The 20,091-nt window shown below is 44.6% G+C and overlaps 1 protein-coding gene across 2 annotated transcripts in view; it reads left to right on the forward strand.

The window, feature by feature from the left end:
• The first annotated feature begins 2,348 nt into the window (after positions 1–2,348).
• The window catches only part of SLC19A3 (solute carrier family 19 (thiamine transporter), member 3), a 20,787-nt gene continuing 3,044 nt past the window's right edge, over positions 2,349–20,091 (forward strand). Inside the window, exons 1-5 of one of the 2 annotated variants that reach the window (XM_015417836.1) lie at positions 2,349–2,447; positions 7,225–7,385; positions 9,696–10,509; positions 12,001–12,193; positions 14,042–14,183. In XM_015417836.1, coding sequence (XP_015273322.1) covers positions 7,236–7,385; positions 9,696–10,509; positions 12,001–12,193; positions 14,042–14,183 — 1,299 coding nt within the window. In that variant the 5' untranslated portion in view covers positions 2,349–2,447; positions 7,225–7,235. Of the gene's footprint in view, positions 2,448–5,199; positions 5,266–7,224; positions 7,386–9,695; positions 10,510–12,000; positions 12,194–14,041; positions 14,184–20,091 lie in introns of those variants that run through there. The other variant, XM_015417835.1, reaches the window with a different exon arrangement.

Consider the following 20,091-nt stretch of genomic DNA (forward strand, 5'->3'; position numbering starts at 1 on the left):
AAGTGTGTGGACTCTAATCTGTGAGAACTGGGTTTGATTCCCCACTCCTCCACTTATAGCTGCTGGATGACTTTGGGCAAGCCATAGTTCTATCAGAGCTGTTCTCTCAAGGACAATTCTGGAAAGAGTTCTCTCAGCCCCACCTACCTCACAGAGTGTCTGTTGTGGAGAGGGGAAGGAAAAGGAGTTTGTAAGCCGCTCTGAGACTCCGAGTGAAGGGCGGGATATAAATCCAATCTCTTTTCTTCTTCTGCCTTATACTAAATCAGAACCTTGGTCCAAAATCAGTATTGTCTACTCAGACTGGCAGCGGCTCCCCTGGGTCTAGGGTTGCCAAGTCCATCTTCCACCCCCAGCGGTGGACTTTGGGGGCGTTCCTGGAGGGGGTGGGGCATCCCCAACGTGATGACGTCACGTTGGGGACGTCTGCCATCCTCCCACCTGCCCGTGCGCCGGATCTCCAGAAACGGCAGTTCCCTGCAGTTAAAGTAGCCAGCAGCCGGCGTTTCCCCTTTAAGAGCAGCTGCATTTCCCTTTTAAGAACGAAGCTGGCTTTTCCCTGCAAGCTTGTGGAGTTTGCGCTAGGGATGAAACACGGGTTGCACACACTTAAAGGTAGAGAGATGGGTGGCTGTGGGTGTTGGGGGTGGGTAGAACCCCCCCAAAATGGGGGACTCCTGGCAAACCGGGGGGTTTGGCAACCCTACCTGGGTCTCAGGCAGAGGTCTTTCACATCACCTAACTGGAGATGCTGGGGAGTGAACTTGAGACCTTCTGCTTGCAAAGCAGATGCTCTACCAGTAGGCCGAAGCCCCTAGGGCCTCCAACTGAAATCTCAGAGCCCTCAGCTAGGCCACAAGATTGATGGCTTTTAAAAAGACTTCTCATAAAAACATAAGAGAAGCCAATGTTGGATCAGGCCAAAGGCCCCTCCAGTCCAACACTCCAGGGCATTTTACACAGCACCCTGTAGCACTTCAGGAACGGTATAGAAAATTGAAGACCACTTGGAAGCAGTTTGCAGGTAAAACAGTTCAGGAACGCTTCCCTAATGGGACAGGAGCGTTTGTGTCTGAAAGGGTCAATATATTCCATTAGGGAACCGTTACTAAAATGGTTCTGTCAGTACAGAAACCGTTAGTGAACAGTTCCTGAAACGCAAGATATCAGCTGTCTGAAATTCCCCATTGTCACACAGTGGCCAAAAATACCAGGTGCCATCAGGAGGTCCATCAGTGGGGCCAGAACACTAGAAGCCCTCCCATTGCTGCCCCCCCCCCCAAGCACCAAGAATACAGAGTATCACTTGCCCCAGACTGAGAGTTCCTACCTATACCTTGTGGCTAATAGCCACTGATGGACCTCTGCTCCATATGTTTATCTAATTCTCTCTTGAAGCTGTCCATGCTTGTAGCTGCTCTGTAAACCTTAAATACTACTGACATGTGAACTGAAGGTGGGAGGCAATTATCTGGCACTAGCCTTTCAGGTACAGTTTGTGTTTATTGTATAGTTAATTTTCATGTTAAACCAGAGTCCAGGGCACCTTAACTGTAGCAGAATTCATTCCAGCACACACCTTCATGACTCAGAGCTCACTTCATCAGATTTATCAGAACCCCCGACTTATGACAGCTGATACTGGAATAATTTTTTTAGTCTACTTAATTCCTCTTTAATTTTGCTACAGAAAACTGACAGCTATCATTTTTGAATTAATTTCCACTTTTTAAGAAAAATAGTGTATAGTGAATCTCTTCAATGTCACATAATTGTGTCTAGACATATTCACAGATGATGAAGCAATTAAAGTAATGTATACAAATGCTATAATCAGTATTCGATGTAACATAACATCAGGTGCTGCACCATGAGTCTCAGGACTTGGGTTGCGGGAGTCTGGCAACCCTGTTCCCACCTGTTTTGTTCCTTGAGAATTCTGTCAAAAACAGTCTCCACAATAGAAAATGTTACTTCAGAATCAGGCCACAAACCCAGTGTCATGAGTCAGACTATATTACATAAAGCATTTTGCTCAGCTTTTTATATTTGTGAAGGCCCCATCATCAGTCCCTTTTTGATACAATTTCTACTGTGCTAAAGAACAGGAAACACATGTTACTAAAATACCAGAATTAAAGCGTGCTTTCAAGATTCTTTACTTTAAAAAAGTGGATGCTGAAATAAAGCCAGCTGTGAAGTTGTTCAGGGAGGTGGCAGCATTAGAACTTGAAAGACCAGAGTAACAGGAAAGAATCAAAAAAGAGACCACACCAAATACTGTAATTAGAATACAAGCGCAATGAGATTTAACTGCAAGGACATCCTGCAGAGTGAGAAATGCCAAGACGACAGAGAGACCTGCAGCGTAGTGAAAATGAGATCCGAAATATAAACCACATTGAAAAGGTTCAATACCAACTGGATTTTAAAGCCTGGAACCCAAGGTAAGCACTGCTTGGAAGAAAGAGTTGTCAGAATGGAGAAGGAAAGGAAAGACAGATATATTTCTGTGAGCAGTCTGCTTGAAAATGCAGCATGAGAAACTAGGAAGATCAGAGATACTAAAGAGAAGAGAAAATTATTTAGTAATAGTAAACAAAGGGTAGTAGAAGTGCCAGCAAATTTTTGCGGCTTTGAAATGCAGGGCAGAACTGCAGATTCTTCCTTAAGCGAAACGTCTGTAGGAATTGCAAGGCAGCGTCACTGAGAAGGGAGGAGGCCATAGCTTAGTGGCAGAGCATCTGCTTTACATGCAGAATCCTCGCCACATCCAGTTATGAAGTAACAGGTGACGAGAAAGGTGACCTCTGCATGAGACCCTGGATAACGACTGCCAGTCAGAAGAAAGCATACGGACCTCGATAGACCAGTGGTCTGGCTCACTAGACAGCAACTTCATTCAGGTGTTTATGTGTTAGAGTTCCTCTACAAGACAGGACAAATGGCTATATTTGCAAACATGCAAGAAAACCCAAATCCAAATGAAAGATTGGGGGGGGGGGTTTTCCAGAGCAACCCCCCCCCCCCGGCCAACTGACGCTGCAGAGAAAACCTGACCTAAACAGCCCAGTACCCCAACCTCATTCCTTCTACATGAAACCTAAGGCAAAAAGCAAGGGAAACCCATTTTTGTTGCCTTAAAGCGACATCAGCTGTCCTTGTTCTTATGTCTGGAAGAGTTCTCTCCCATGTTTTGTGTTTGCTGTAGAATTCTCCTTTTACATGGATAGGTTTGATATCTAGCTTCAAGGTATGACATTCTTCTTTTTAATGTAAGTATTCACTCAGCGGTCCCTCCAATTTTTTTCTTGTGCCTTTCTTGGATTTAGGTTACTGCCTCCTCTCCCCAATTAATACCTTCTTGGCTGCTATGTAAACGTGCAATTATTCTTAGCCTTATGAATTCACTCCACCCCCACCCCCCAATTTTTTCAAAAAAACGTAGAGCACCCCAAGTAGGAGGAGCAACACGGCCACAACAACTTTGCTCAAGTCAGAAGGGGCTTCTGCCCGTGCCATCCTGCAAATGGGCCTTCTCTGTTGTGGCTCCCGCCTTGTGAAGTGGCCCTGCCTGAGAGGTCAGGAAAGTTCCCCCTCTCCTGGCTTTCTGTAAAGTGTGCAAAACTGAACTATTCCAGAGGGCTTTTCTGTGCACTGCACAAAATAGTGTTACAAACTTCCTTGGATAAATGAGTTGGGACTGTTGGTCTATACGACTGTGTGTAATTATTGTTACTAGGATCCTATTTTTGTAATTTCTGTACCATTAATGTGTCATGTTATCACTTATGCTAATGCTTCAGTTCTTTCTGATGGTTCCAGGTTTCTGAAATCCTAATGCATGAGTTACTGTGTCCCATTTTTGTGATTGTACTGGCTCTGCTTTGAGTCCTTGTGAGAAAGGTGGATGATAACATAAATAAAAGAAAAAACAAAGAAACAAAGAAAGAGCAATGTTTATTTCAAACAAATGATGTCGGGTCTTTACTTCACTCTAGACCTCTCCTCCTTAAACAAATGATGTCGGGTCTTTACTTCACTCTAGACCTCTCCTCCTTCTTCATTTCATGCCTGAGGTTTGATTTCTTTTGTAGTAAATCAGTAGGAAGTGTTTGTACTTCATAAAGATGCACAGGAATTCCCCATCTATTTTTTAAAAAGCTAATCCAGTTGAGACCATTTTAATAAAGCCTAAAGAAACTGGATGAAATACCAATGATACCTTCAGAATCCGGGGAGAGCCCAAGCTTGCAAAAGCCATTTCAAGGGTTCCGTTTAAATGGTTTTTCCAAGCTGTGCAACTGTGATATAACTCACGAGTGAACTCCAAGCCTTCTGAGTTACCTTGCTGAAATGTGGTGCCATGGTGACACGGCTTGGAGAAGGCATTTAAGGAGACCGTGGTCTCTTTAAATGCCTTCTCCAAGCCGTGCCACAGGTGCCAACATGTCTGCCAACACAAACCGCACAAACCTCCCAAAGCCTCCTGGGAGGGTTATGGGAGCTTCGTGGCAGTGGGATGGCATGAACCTCAGTTTGTGAACCACGAACTGTGTCCAGCTAGTCACAAATGTAGGTTCATGAGCCGGTTCGTGCCCATCCCTATTAGTCTGTATCAGGGGTCTTGTTGTAAAAAAAGAGCTGCCGGAGCTCATTAGCATAACTCATTAGCATAACTTATTTGCATATGCCACGCCCCCTGACATCACCGGAAGTGACAGAAGGCCACACCCCCTGACATCACCGGAAGTGTGTCAGAAGGCCCGGCTACTTACCCTCCTGCTTCATCCTCATTCCCAAACGGAATGAGGATCGAAGCAGAGGGCGGGGTAAAGAAGGGGGCGGGGCTTCAACACGTGACCGCCCCGCCTCCTAGAGGTTCTCTTCCGGAGCTCCGTACCTGAGAGCTCCCCCCCGACTAGAGCCCTGGTCTGTATATTGCTAGAGTCTAAAGAATAAGTTTTTGATGCAGCCAGAACAAAAACATCTTTGTGTGCATGTTTTGACAAAAATATAAATTAAAACTTGACAAAGTTATTAACTCTTGGCATGTTTGTGCACTACCAGAGATTAACACATATGTGTCTCCTTTGTCTGTCCCTGTGTTTGGGAATAGCCTAACTGTATGAGGACTGTTCTCAGCTTTCAGTGTGGGGGTGCAAAGAATCTGAGGAGGTGAAAGCAGTGCACACCCTTTCTGCCCTCAAGCAGGTTACATTGCCAACCAGATATGTCATATAGAATGCAGCATAACAATGCAAGGTGAGCACTATTGTAGGGAAAACAAGCACCAATTTGAACTATTATATCATCATAAGCAGATCTCATCATTCTGATGGCAGAGTTATGCTTTTAGTCTATCTACTCAATAAACTGCCCTGACCTGGATAGCCCAGGCTAGCCCGATCTCATCAGATCTTGGAAGCTAAGCAGCAGCAGCCCTGGCTAGTACTTGGATGGGAGACCTCCAAGGAATAGTAGAGTCATGACACGGAGGCATGCAATGGCAAACCACCTCTGAACGTCTCTTGCCTTGGAAACCCTATGGGGTCGCCATAAATCAGCTGCGACTTGATGACCCTTTCCACCACCACTCAATAACCTAGGATGATCCCCTTTATGGACAATTAGTCTGCTTCCTAGAAGGCAGAACAAGTAAGAGTTAAAACGTAATCTGTAGCCATTTAAGTCAGATTCCTTTATGCTCAAATTTAATCTGTTTATATATATATATATATCAGACATTAATTTTCTTTTATAAACTCTTAAGACAAACATCAAACAAAAGCATAGTGATGGCTGCTTCAGGAATACTCTGCATATTAATATCTGAAAGAGACTGGTATACACATGATAGGAATAAGGAACTAGTCCTTAGGGGACAGAATGAATTCCAGACTGCATTTGGGGGGGGGGGGGGAGTGCCAGTTTTGAATGCTGCCCAAAATTAAAAAAAAATGCTTGCAAGAAATAAACTAGTATAGGAGGATGAAAGGTTCTTGTACAGCAGGGGTCCCCAATGTGGTGCCTGTAGGTGCCAACACCTGTTCTGGTGCCCACCAAGTGTTTTAAGGAAGTGGGCAGGGCCACGTAGGGATTCTGCCCAGCAAAGCTGGCTGTGCATTTTTTAAAATGTTGCTTTGGCAGCAGCTGCCAACAAAACACAAGGATCTGCACTGTGTTACTGAAGTTAAGCGGTGGCAATCATTTTGGGGTTGGCTCTGCCTCCTGGGGCAGCCATTTTGTGGCATCCTTCCCCCCCCCCCTTTCTTTTGCTGTGCCCACTGTGCCATGTCAGAATTCCAAATGCGCCCTCTGGCACAAAAAGGTTGAGCACCCCTGTTGTACAGACATCGCTTTACTCTACTTGTGCCTTTTTAAAATGGACAGTCAGAAATGGTAGTTTATGACAGATCCAGATTAATTTGTTTGCTGTACTGCACTAATTAATAACAGATTAATTATAGCCCTGATCCCCAATAACTTGACTACACACCTGCCTAAAAATGCTACCCAGAAACAAATTTTTAAAACAGTTACAGCCCTGAGTGCACTTATTTAGAAGTAGACACCACTGATGACAACGGGGATTCCTTTCAAGAGAGGGTGTTTTAAGGAATTGTTTATGTTGCTGGAAACCCATGCAGTTAGGAACTGACGGTCTGGCTGGTCAGTGAACTCAAGTGACAGGTAAGATTTCAAAGTTCCAAATTCCGCAGCCATCATCTGTTTGACAATAATACAGCCACATCAATCGGATATCGTTAAATTTTAAACTGGAATGGAAACTTTGCCAATATAGATTTTCCAGATAGCCTTTCATACGCCATTAAAATCCAATCAAGCACAAAATAACTAGAACGGCTAGATTCAAGTCCATTAGCACTTTAGAGACCACCAAGATTTTTGGGGTATAAGCTTCCAAGAATCAAAGTTCTCTTCTTCGGATATCTGATGAAGGGAGCTTTGCCTCTGAAAAACTTCTACCCTCAAAATGTTATTGGCCTCTAAGGGTGCTACTGGGCTTGAATCTAGCCGTTCTACTGCAGACCGACACAGCTACCCTCTGAAAGTAACTAGAGTTTTTGAGATGTCCATTACACTCCATACTTCACTTAAAGATTTCCTTGCAAAGTAGTTCGTTGAGCAGGGTACAAGACGACTCCTGCCCCCAAAGCTTCTTTACTTCCCTTTGTTCATATGATATTTTCTCTGTTTTAGCTAGAAGAATCATGGGTTGTTGGAGGAAAATACAAAGCAGTGGTTGGATTTTTCCCACCTTGATCCTGTGCATGTATGGCTTCTTCGTCATGATGAGACCATCGGAGCCTTTCCTCACACCATATCTAACAGGACCTGATAAAAATCTGACCATTGAGGAGGTACAGTGAAACTCTTTACCTGCACTGGGATGTACATTAGCTTTGGGTTTTTCCAGACTGTGTTTTCCTGGATTGCATCACTAATTTGCTCTGACAACAGGGCCCCAGCCTCCGCAAGCACTCTTTGTTGTTGGGAAATCACCTTTTCAGGACACAAGCCATTAGCTGCAGGCACAGTTCTTTTGCAATCCTGCTGTTAAGGAACTACTTCAAAGCTGATGTGGGATGGGAGTGAATTATGATTCTGAGTTCCCAAACACAAGAACAGGGTACTTTTAGCCCTCTACCTTTCTAACTGGGGTAAGGGGGAAATTACTGCTACTGAACTAACAGTGTGAAGTCCCAGAGACACCAAGTCAGTCCATACACACCACACTTATAGATCCTCCATTCCATTGTGAACACATAATACAGAATTGACTAAATTAAATTCAGTTCTGGAGGGGGACACTAAAACTATGAACAGTATATTCATTCACCTCACATGAATACAAGCATGATTGCACAGTGATTTGTTTTGAAAAGCTTTGTATTGTTTTTTATTTGGGGGAGTTTTAGGGTATATACTCCAGATTTATTGTTTTTAACAACTTTTTTCAATCTGGGCCAGTTAAAATAGTCATCAGATACAGGACCAACCTAAGTTTTCCCTGGCTGGATGGAAGTGAGTGACCAGGTCTGTGGATACTTAAATCCAGAGAATGAAGCCATGAACTTTCTACTAACCAGAAAAGACCCTAGGTTTGCAAAAAAAAAATCGGAAAAAAGTACATTGGGGACTGACCCCTAGCCAGAAAAATTTTATTGGGGGGGGGGGGGAAATGAGTACAGTGGTAGTGAGCACATCATCATTTATTTATTTATTTATTTATTTATGAATGAGCTATGATGTAGTGCAAGGTCTCTACAAGGGATCAGTCTATACAGAAGGTTAAACGATAATCCATTTTGTTTAAAAACAAATACCCCTATCTCCCAGTGGCCACCTACCTCATTTGGTAGTAGATAGAGGAGAAGGGGGGATCCCGTCCCCACGTGTGCAGAGGTGCTGAGCATCCAAGAGGCAACTCCCGTGTGGCGTGTGCTCCACGGCAGGCACCTTGCCCTCTGCCGGGGGCTGACTCTCAAGGAAGCCAGCTCAGGCCCCCCTTCCCTGCTCACCTCAGCGAAGAAGGGCTCCATCATGGCAGCAGTCTCTCCAGGGGCACTCACGCCCTTGCTCCAGCCACGGCGTGTGTGAATGTCAGCCAGGCTTTGTCCCTCCATGGTGGCTGCACCTGTGTCCACTTCCTCTGCTTTCCCCCCCCCCCCCCGCCTCACAAGGCTCCAGCTTGACTCACACCTCACTGGGAAGCGGGGTGGGGGGGAAGAGAAACAAAAAGGCACAGCTGAGGAGGCAGGGCACATTTAGGAGGAGACATTGCCTTTGTCATCCCCCTCGTGGCTACAGGCCTGACTGGGGATTAACCCCCTTGCCAATAACAGAAGCAGAGCCTGTAGCTTTAAGAAACTCAGTAGCCGTTGTGACCGTTCACATGGAATCCTTCCCATGAGAGTTTTTTTTAAAAAATCTTTCATATTGCTAATATCATTTTGGAATTGGCTTAAGACAGAAATGATCTCAAGGGCTGTAATTTAGTTGTCTTTATCGAAGACAGATGCCCTGTTTGTAGGCCTTCTGCGGTGATAGGTTGGTTGCCCACTATGTGAAACAGGATGGTAGACTAGATGGATCACTGATCTGATCCACCAGTCATCTTTATCAATTGGGGGGAGGGGGGTTAGCAGCTGCCACTAGCACAGAAGGATATTAGCCTAGGTCGCTGTAGAACGCCCCTAAGGCCTTCCCCAAGGAGTGCCAATTTATATGATACTTAAGAATTTCGTAACGTCATGGAACAACCTGCACAAGAAGGTGTGGCTGGCCCCTTCACTTTTGGTCTTTAGGAGGAAGTTGAAGAGTGTTCTGTTTAGGACTGCATTTGGCTAATCTTATTAGCAGTCCTAAACTGTGATTTTAAATCTTGGCTTTCATGCTTTTAATGTATTTTATAGATGTTTTACCTATGCTGTAAGCTGCCTTGAATTCCTCAGGGAAGAAAGGCAGCTGATTAATGTTCTGAACAAATAAACTAAATAAATATATCCTTATGTTTGTCCATTATATATTTTCAGTCTCTTGCAGTGCAATCCTATGCAGAGTTACTCCAGTCTAAGTGTAATGACTTCAAGGGGCCTAGACTGGAATCACTCTTCATAGGACTGCACCGTTTGTGTTACAGGATTTTCCCTTTTCCTTTTCCCTTCCAGGTAACACAGAAAGTTTTCCCAGTTTGGACATACTCCTACTTGGCTCTGCTGCTGCCTGTGTTCCTGCTTACAGACTACGTACGCTATAAGCCTGTCATTATCATCCAGGGAATTAGCTTAATTATTACTTGGCTGTTGCTTTTATTTGCACATGGTGTGCAGGCCATGCAGCTGGTGGAGTTTACCTATGGAATGGTGACTGCTACAGAGGTGGCCTACTATGCCTACATATACAGCGTTGTCAGTGTTGACCATTACCAGAAGGTGACAAGTTATTGCAGAAGTATCACTTTGGTATCAACCACAGCAGCTTCCTTGCTGGGGCAACTTTTAGTCTCTTTAGCCCACGTGTCTTATTTTTATCTGAATGCCATATCATTGGCTTCTGTCTCCATGGCATTTATATCTTCATGCTTTCTTCCAATGCCACAAAAAAGTATGTTCTTTCATAAAAAGTCTTCCCCAGAAGTATCCATTGGGCCAACAGATAAGAATCCATCAGATACATCCAACCAGCCAAATTACCAGCAGGGCAAAGATGTTAGGCGATCATCTGAAAATTCTCAGAAAACTCACCAACTGTTCAAAAACCAAGACCCAAAACACTTTCTGGCAGTGCTTGTGCAGCTGTGCAAGGACTTGAAGGAATGCTACACTACAAAGAAACTTCTTTATTGGTCAATATGGTGGGCTTTAGCCACTGCAGGCTTTAACCAGATCTTGAATTACGTTCAAGTGTTATGGGATGATAAAGCACCTTCCCATAGTTCTGCAGTTTATAATGGAGCCGTGGAAGCAATAGCAACATTTCTGAGTAAGCTTAACATTTTAGATCCAGCATGTATGTTTGCTAGTCAAACTTTGTTTCTGCCTGTGCAGCATAGAGAAGGATAAAAATGTTATACAACCAAAATATAATAAGCCTTCTGATTTCCTTCAGACCAGAGCCTGACACATATTCTGATTAAGTATGTTATTTTTACTCACCAATGTCAACTGACTGTATAATTCATTTATCTATGAAATGGCACCTAAGAGAATGAAGCTGGAAAGAAATTTAAAGGAATTTTGCTATTTGGGTATGTGGGTGGAACCACAAAACCATTTATCTGGTGTTTTCTTGCACAGACAGTAGAGAAAATAAATAATTAAAAGGCTTAATGGACAATTTTTGAAGAGCAGTATACTGCTACAGCTGTGCAGAATACCACTGTGTTCCTATTGACAAATGCTGGCAAATAAGACCTGTTCTACTGGTGCGCTAGCTACCTATGATTCTATCTCAAAATTAAAATGCTGGGCTTTGACTCATAAAAGATTTCACAACCTGAGATCCACATGCCAAAGAAATCACTTTTCCCTGTTTTCAGCCCACAAACCAGCTGCAGTCTTTAAATGTTGCTTGAGAGATTAGAGCATCGATGGTTATGAGCAGGGCCTTTTCTGCTGTGGCTTCTAGAGTTTGGAAGGAGTTACTGGTAGAAGTTAGCAGGTACTCTTGGGGGGAAATCATAGGCAGGTCTACTCAGAAGGAAGTTCCATGTTATTCATCAGGGCTTAGTCCCAGGAAAGTCCTTAGGATTGCACTGTTAGTTGTTTACCTTTTGTAAGGACCTTATTTTGAACCCTGTTTGGCTGACCAACTGGTGAGCTGACAGCTGTACTTGTAGGCTTGTCATGCTGATTTTATCATTCATTGTTTGCATAAACTCTTTAATTATGTTTATTGGCCTCTTTGAATGCTTGGAATTTTTAAAAATATAATTTCAGAATACCTTAATAATGAAAACTGATATTGTGAACACCATTAACCCACTGTTCCACCTGGAAGTGGTGGCTCAGTGGAAGAGCCTCTGCATATCATGCATAAGGTCTTAGGTTCAATCCCCAGCATCTCCAGCTAAAAAGGACCAGGCAATAGGTGATTTGAAAGACCTCTATCTGAGATCTCAGAGAGCTACTGCCAACCTGACCGTACTGACCTTGATGGACCAAAGGTCAGATTCAGTATAAGGCAGCTTTATATGGTGACCCACTTTCAGGCCCATGGTTCCATACATTAGAAAGTTAGATACTCATACTGTGAAGCTGTACGTGTGAAAAGACAGGCTGAAAGCTCACGCCCATTAAAGTTTGCTAGTTTGGGGGTTTGCAATACCTCAGTTACTCTTTTGGAATTATTATTGTATAAGTATCTCCATCTTATCCAAAGGAACATTGTGCTTTTAAAATATGTTACATTTTTCTTAATTTATTTCATCACTCTGCAGAGTGTGACTAGTATTCAATGCCTCTGTATTTCCAGGTTCAATAACATCGCTGGCTGTGGGATATGTAAAATTGAACTGGGATCTAACAGGGGAACTGGCACTGGGAATCTTCTCTGCACTAGATGCTGGTTCACTCTTCTTGATGCATTTTACCGGGAACATCTGGGCCTGCTATGCTGCCTATGTAGTTTTCAAGGCGTGTTACATGCTACTGATAACCATTGCAACGTAAGTAGATGTAGGCCATTCGTGCCCATTACTTAACTCTCAGTTCGGGTCATTTCTCAAGGAACCGTTAGACACATGGCATCAATGCAAAAAAAAAAGGGGGGGGGAGTTCAGGGAGACAACCTGTGATGTGGAAGAGCTACCGAGAGACGACACAGAAAGCTCACTTGATGTTTACTACTCACAAGAAGCTTTGTTTTATGGGTTAGTGTTCCACAGTGGTATGCCCCATTCCACCACTGCAGTTCAGCTGCATATGCTGACCAAACCTCATACCCAGAACTCCTACATCTCCACAACTGTAATATAATCATTAAGCTTAGGTTATGTTGAAAAAAGAAAGCTGTAAGTTTTATACTGAGCCTATGTTAATGATGAAGTTATCTCAATGTCTAAAGAGTGCACCTCCCACCTTTTTTCTTCCATCGTCTTATTCTAGGACAGGGCTGAACAGAGCCACCAAATTCAAAGCCCCCCAACCCAAAGACCATGAAGACACCAATAGTGTCACCCCTGAAGACTAAGCAACACACCTTACAAATGTGTGAGGATTTAGAACAAGGGTCCCCAACCTTTTTGAGCCAGCGGACACATTTGGAATTTTGACGCAGCGTGGTGGGTGCAGCAACAAAATGGCTGCCACAGGAGGTGGAGCCAGCCACAAAATGATTGCCACAGCTTACCTTCAGTAACACAGTACAGATCTTGTGCTATGGTGGCAGCTGCTGCCAAATCAACATACTAAAAAAATTGCACAGCCAATCAAATTTCCCATAGTAAACCAGAAGCCTTGCTGGGCAAAAGCCCTACCTGGCCCCACCCCACTTGCTAAAAACACTTGGTCGGCATCATGGTGGCCAAAGGCACTATGGTGGAGACCCCTGATTTAGAAGATGGCCAGAGCTCACAGCACTGCTGACAAGCAAAATGCTCACTGGGCTCTACAAGGGAAGAGCAGGAGAAGCACCCGTCTTTTTTCCGTAGAACAAAATTCCAGTGGCACCTTAAATACTACCAATTTTTTAAGTAAGAGCTTTCATAAGTCAAAGGTTACTTCATCAGAACCTGCTCATTCAGATCTGGCCAGCAGCTATAGGAGCTGCTTTGCCACCTGAGAGAGGGCAGATAGCAATGAAAAGGGAACTTAGGGCCAAACTAGATGAGATTGCATAAGGCCATGCTATAGCAGTGAGTTCTCACAATGAAACACCTTTTAACAGTGCCACAGGAGCTTAATTCTGGTTGGGGCCTCTGTGCTGCAAGGGAGGAGACAGCATTATTCATTGGACAGTTTCTAGTTAGTAAAATGGTGGTAGTGAGGCACCACTACCTCCTCCCCCTGTACCACAGTGGTCCTGACCAAAATCAGGCCCCAGTGGTGCAGTTAAAAGGAGTTTCCTGGTGGGAACTCACTGCTATAAAATGGTGGTGTGTCCCTCCTAGGGCTGGCCATCTCATCTAGTTGGGCCTTCAGGCTTCCCACTTCAGATTGCTTGAGTCAGGGCACAAATTATTGAAGGAAGGCTCAGATCGCACACTGGAGATTCCTTGCCAGTGATTGTTTGCATTGTATTGCCATACTTTTTGGATTTTGCTTTACAATATATATTTGAAATTTCTTAGTATATTGATTACAATATTGGCTTAGCGTCTCATTCCACAGCTTTTTTTGCTCTTTTTATAGAATCCTGCTTGTGTCAGAGTAAACCTCCACCAGTGTTAGACGAGGGGCACTCTTTCTCCCCATGCACCTAATAGCCTTTTACAATCCCTTTGTTGTCCAAGGAAAAGTGAAACTATTACTGTAAAATGTTACTGATGATATTGTAACATACAGTTTAATTTTAGATTTCAGATTGCTGTCAGTCTCAGCATGGAACGCTATGCTTTAATGTTTGGATTCAACAACTTTGTTGCCCTGCTAATTCAGACTCTTCTGACAGTTATGGTGGTAGATTCCACAGGGCTAGGACTGGATATTGGGACTCAGGTAAAACGAATTATCATTGCATCATGGTGCTAATCCAGTAACTCCTGAGTGCCTCTCAGCCATTCAGAGGCCACATTCTGATAACTTCAGTCATTTTAAGCATGCCTAATTCTGCATGGAGACCTTTGTATTTCCAGGGGGGGGAATGTAAAGGGTTAAGATATGCAGGTTAGTTTTTAAAAAAACATTCCTTTAACCAACATACATGACTGCTCAGTTTAAAACAGCCTTGCATAAATATGCCACAATTCATCACAATTTGACATGGAGCTCCAAGGACTGGCATCTAATTTATTGTAGCCACTGATGACACATTTGTCTAAGACTGGCTTTTAAGTGCAAGGATCAAGTACCAATGATCTATGAGATGCTATAGGAACCCAAACAAGTATATTCTTGGAAGCTGATTTGTAGTAAGAATCCAAAATTATTCTGCCATCATATCTTACCTCTCAGACCAATTATATAGTTTTCAGTTTCTAAGCATTGCCTTCATATCAATGTGGATGCACACACAATTCCCCCCCCCATACTCCCCCATAACTGAAGAGCTCTTGAAATTCTATATCCTATGGAAGTTTCCAGGGTTGTTCAGTCTTTTTAACACCTACACAGTTTGACAGCCAATCACACCATCACTACTAGATAACTTCAGTTGCTAAAATATGCAAGGAGGGAAGGGAGAAAACCCTCATGGTGTAAACAGACAAATAGCAGATTACAATAACACACAACATACAAACACCAGGATGTCAAGAAAGGTAAAACTGGGTATCTTTCAGAGGTCAGACCACAAGATGCTGGCCCTGCCAGCAAGCTTACAGTAAAATAGAGAGGGCCATACTATCTACAGGATCAACCAAGATTAATAAAGTGATTCTAGGGCACCAAATGTAGAAGATGCTTTATTCTTTGCATGGCATTAGACCAATGGGTTCCCTGCAAAGACTTACATTTTCCTTTCCCCCACTTCTTTCTTTCCCTTTCTTGAAAGCCCCCATAGCCTCTCCCTTTTCCTGCTTCCTTCTCTTCTTCCAACCCACCAGCCAACCAGCCTAGCCCCCAGTTGTAGAGTGCTAGTGGCAGAGCTGGGCAAAGTTCCATAATGCTGGCCAGGCTGGACCCAGTTGCATGGTGAGGCACCTTCAAGTAGGGGGTACTTCACTTTTCCTCTATGCCCCCCTTCCCATACTGTTTCCATTTTCTCTTTTCCTGGAAGCCCCCATAACCTCACCTTTTTTGTTTTCCTCTCTCCTTCCCACCCACCAACAACCTACATTTTAGCTTTCCCTCTTCAGATATATTTATTTACATAATTCACTTTGTTCCAGTGGGGAACAAAAGCAAATTACATCATCATTCTCCTCTCCTCTATTTTATTCTCACAACCACCCAGTGAGGTAGGTTAGTCTGAGTGTGTGTGACTGGCCTACAGTCACCCAGTGAATTTCCACAGCAGAGCGTGGCTTCAAACTTGGGTCTCCCACAACCTAATCTGAAAATCTAACCACTACACCAGATTGGCTGCTGTGGGATGGCTGCTGTTGTACTATAGCAAGTAGCCATGCCTGGGTGAGTCACGCAATTCACATGGTAGCAAGTCTCCTGGTGGTTGTTGGTGGACTTGCCTCCAATGAGTTTTCCTTTAAAGGCCCAAACAGGCCTGGAATAGAACCTCTCCCCTGCATTTTATTGACCGAAGCCAAGGCTGGAAAGCTGGCAATGCTAGCAACAGGCTGAGGGCATTCATTTCTTAAAGCTACAGGTGCTGCTTCTATCATTTTGGAGGGTTTGAACTGCCTAAAATATGTGTAGATTTCAATTATTATTTTTTTGCAAACCCTGAACTTCCCTCAGGTTTGTAGAAAGATCCATCTTGTCTATCTATGGCTCCAATCTCCAGGTTTAAGTATCCAAAGATAGGGTCACGTTGATAAAGGTTCCCTTTTAAATGGTTGGGGGAAAGTGGGAGGGGCGTGCGCACACGGCGCTGTGTCCCTGTGATGATGTCACTCTGTGACATCATCACATCAAGGGACAGCCCTGTTCCCTCCTGGCACACTCTCCAAATATTCCCGTCGGGGAGAAAATAGGACCTGGCAACCCTCCAGCAACCTCAGCAGGGTATAATGCCAAGGAGTCCACCTTCCAAAACAGCCGTTTTCTCCAGGGGAACCAATCTGTCATCTGGAGAGCAGTTGTAATTCTGGGTGATCTCCAGCCCCCACCTGGAGGCTGGCAACCCTAGTTTTCTTGGAAGAAATGGCTGCTTTGGAGGATGGCATCCCTTCCCTCCTCAAACCCCACCCTCACCAGGCCCCACACCCAAATCTCCAGAAATTTCCTGACCTGGAGTTGGCAACCCTATCATCTTCCTGGCCCAGTCCACCTAACTTTATCTGCCTCTCTGTCTTAAGATCCACCCCCAAAGCCTCTACCAAGGTAAACTGTGGCCCAGTAAATGTGCCACAGTTCCCTGCCCCATTCTCTTCTCATCCATTCACCAACCTATATTTTATTTGCCTCTCATCTTCAGCTATTTTTTAATTATTTACTTCATTTATACCCTGCCTTTCTCCACAGTGGAGAGCAAATCAGCATACATTATTCTCTGCTCCTCCTTTTTAATCTCCCAACAACCCTGTGAGGTAGATCAGGCTGGAAGTATGTGACCAAAACCACCCAGTGAGCTTCTGCAGCAAGATGGGGATTCAGACTTGGGTCTCTCAGACCCTGCTCTAAAGCTCTAACCGTTATACCACACTGGAGTTCATAGAGTGTCTGCTATTGAACAGTAGCAAGCAGCCAGGCCTAGTTCAGTCATGCATATCAAGTGGTATCAAGTCACTCAGAGGTTACTAAGCCAACCTAGGGACCTGGAGATCTCCCAGAATTACAACTGAACAAAATGGCTGTTTGGGAGGGTGGACTTTATGGCATTATACCTGGCTGAGGCCTCTCCCCTCCCCAAACCCTGGCCTCCCCAGGCTCCACCCCCCAAATCTCCAGGAATTTCCCAACCTAGAGCTAGCTACACTAGTCAGGCCTGGCCCTAATGAGTCCTCCCTCAAAGGCCAAAATAGGCTTGGAAAGAGCCCTGCCCCTTCCCCTACCTTTTACTCACTGAAACCTAGCCTGGAATACTGTTGTAGCCAAACAACAGCCACTGAGGGACTCCCTGGATTAAAGCTACAGGCACTCCCCTTTGATCATTTTCAGATTTTTAAAGCCCCCAATGTATTTTGTTTAGATTTCACATTTTTCTGCAAACCTGGGGCCCTTTTCAGGTTTGTAGAAAGAACTGTCTTGCTCGTTCACAGATCTAGTCACCGGATTTAAGTAGCCAAAGATTTCCCAACTTTGCTATTAGAATATAAAATATTAGATAATGATTGTGCTATTGTGACTATCTCCTGTGCTATAATGTTCAGGGTATAATACCTTAAGTGAAGGGGTTGACAATCAATGTTCACTAAGTCATTATACATTTTTATGACACTACAGATAAGTTACCTATTCTTGAACTATGAGAAAAAAGCAGCCTGTTGAACTATTAAATGCTGATCTATAACAGGCAGAGCCTTGTATATCACTGAACATTTTTAGCTGGTATTTCTTAAAGCGCTTGAAGACTTTGACAACCTAAATTTCTTCCCCATTTTCTTCCTTTGTAAATGTCACATTCTCTAACTATCAAGTATTGCCCCCCTGGGGGGAGGGAATCAAATTACAGGGGCTTCCCCATAGGTTTGAGGTATTTAAAATATATTGTTAAAAGGACACAATTAGCTATAATCCAGAGCAAATTTAGAGATTACATGACATGAAGTTGCTCTACTTTACAAAGAATTGCTTTCAGCTCACTGATAAAAACAACGTTCACTTGTACTGCAGTAGTATACTAACAATGCATAATATTTTATATGGCCAGTGGTGTAATGAAACATTGGACTCACCTGAAGGTTTCTTCACTTCAGTGGGGCGAAGTCATCCAAACTGGTTAGTCCCACCTCTTCTTGTTCCAGGCAGAGCTACGCAAATCTTTGTGCGATTGACCTGAGACAGAGCGAGACCACCTCTCCAGTCATCCCATAGCCTAGTTCTATCAATAGTTGTAGAATACTTCTACCTCCCACTCCCTTTCTACTTTCTGGGGGGGGGGAGTGGATGACTTTGTCCAACTGAAGAAACCTTCAGCTAAATTCAATGTTTCATTCTTCTTCAGTGGGAGAAGTCATCCAAGCTGGTTATATGCCAAAACTAACTGACGGGGCGGGATGTATTAGCCAAGACATTCCTTACTCCAGTCTCATCCCCTACTTGCTGTAGCACTCTTCTCCCAAAGCCCCCAGTTCTGAAATTCTCCTTGTGGAGGTCACAGCCACTAGAAAGGCAACCTTCCACAATAGAAAGCTCCGTGGATTTTAGTGGCTCAAATGGTGCTCTGGTGAGTGCTTGTAAGACTTTAGTTAGACTCCAGGTGGGGAATCTATGTCTCACCGGGGGTGTTAGCTATACCATTCTCTTAAGGAATCTCGTAATGTACTTATGCATTCCAGGACTGCCACCATAGCAGCTACTTATCTTTCAGCATATTTGGTTTCAGTCCTTGCTTCCAACCTTGGTGCAAGAAGAGAATATCCTTGTAAGACAGCTTTAAAGGATCTGTGCTTTGGTTGCTGGCCCACTTCCTGAGCGCAGATCAAGTATAGTTATAAATTCACCTGGTTGCTGGCCTCCTTGCCTGCACCATGACATCCACCACTTCCTTAGGTAAGCCAGACTTTTCTAGTTCCCACTGCTCAACTTCCATGCCATCAGCTGGAGTCAGGCTGGGTCCGGGTGCAGTACAGGTCCCTGCAACAGAAGGTCTGCCCTGACTGGGAGACACCATGGGGTGTCCACGGACATGTTGACCAGCTCCAAGAACCATGGACATCTTGGCCAAAAGGGGGCAATGAAAATCACCTCTGCCTTCACTCTTCGCACTTTGTTCAGCACCTTGCTGATCATGGGGGTTGGGGGAAAAGGCATATAGTAAGCCTTCTGGCCACTGGTGTAATAACACATCCTTGGCCTCTGCTTGTGGTTCCAGGAACCTGGGGACCTGGTGGTTGTGCCACGGTGCTAGCGGGTCCATTATTAGGATCCTGAATTGGGCAGAGATTTCCATAAGATGTTGTGGTTTAGTGCCCATTTTCCTGGGTCCAAGTCCCTTCAACTCAGCCAATCTGCTTACACATTTGAGAGGCCCTGCAGGACTGCCCTGAGTATCAGAGTCCTCTGAGCTGGGTGCTATAGAAATCTTTGCTGAGTGGCACTCCTCAACCTCAGATTCAGAGCCCGAGTCCCCTTAGCTTGGGGTCTGGTGCCTTCATTTGTGAGAGGCACAGATTGATCACCCTACAGTGATGGCTGAGGATCTATCCTCTCCTTCAGCTACACCTACTGCTTGGCAGTAGTGCCTGCTTTTCCTAGAGCGCTTTTGCTTGAGGGAGGCTTGCCTTCCGAAGAAGATCTGGAGGAGGGAGAACTCCCTCTGCACTCCCGGTGTCTCTGGGATCATTCCTCAGCTGCCTGCTCCTGCCCCAACCCCAGTCCTGTGCTATCTCTTGCCCTGGGTGGCTGGATCCTGGGGAGCCCCAATGGTGGGAGGATAGGCTGAAAGGGGGCATCCAGGCTGATCTCCATGCCTGTAAATACCATTCCACTGAAGCCAGGTTAAAAAACGCAAGGGCAAATGGCGTGGATGCCATATTGGGGCTTCCTGCGCTTGTTGGTGGACCCAGGAAGGCCTGTGCAGCCTGGGGGAAGGGGACCTGTGCTGTGCCGGCCCCTGCCACTGCCCCACTCACGTCTGGCTTGTGATATCCTCTGGAGGATTGCTCACCTTACCCGACTTGTGCGC

The sequence above is a fragment of the Gekko japonicus genome, unplaced genomic scaffold, assembly GCF_001447785.1.
Source record: "Gekko japonicus isolate JY-2015 unplaced genomic scaffold, Gekko_japonicus_V1.1 scaffold302, whole genome shotgun sequence".
Classification (NCBI taxonomy): Eukaryota; Metazoa; Chordata; class Lepidosauria; order Squamata; family Gekkonidae; genus Gekko; species Gekko japonicus.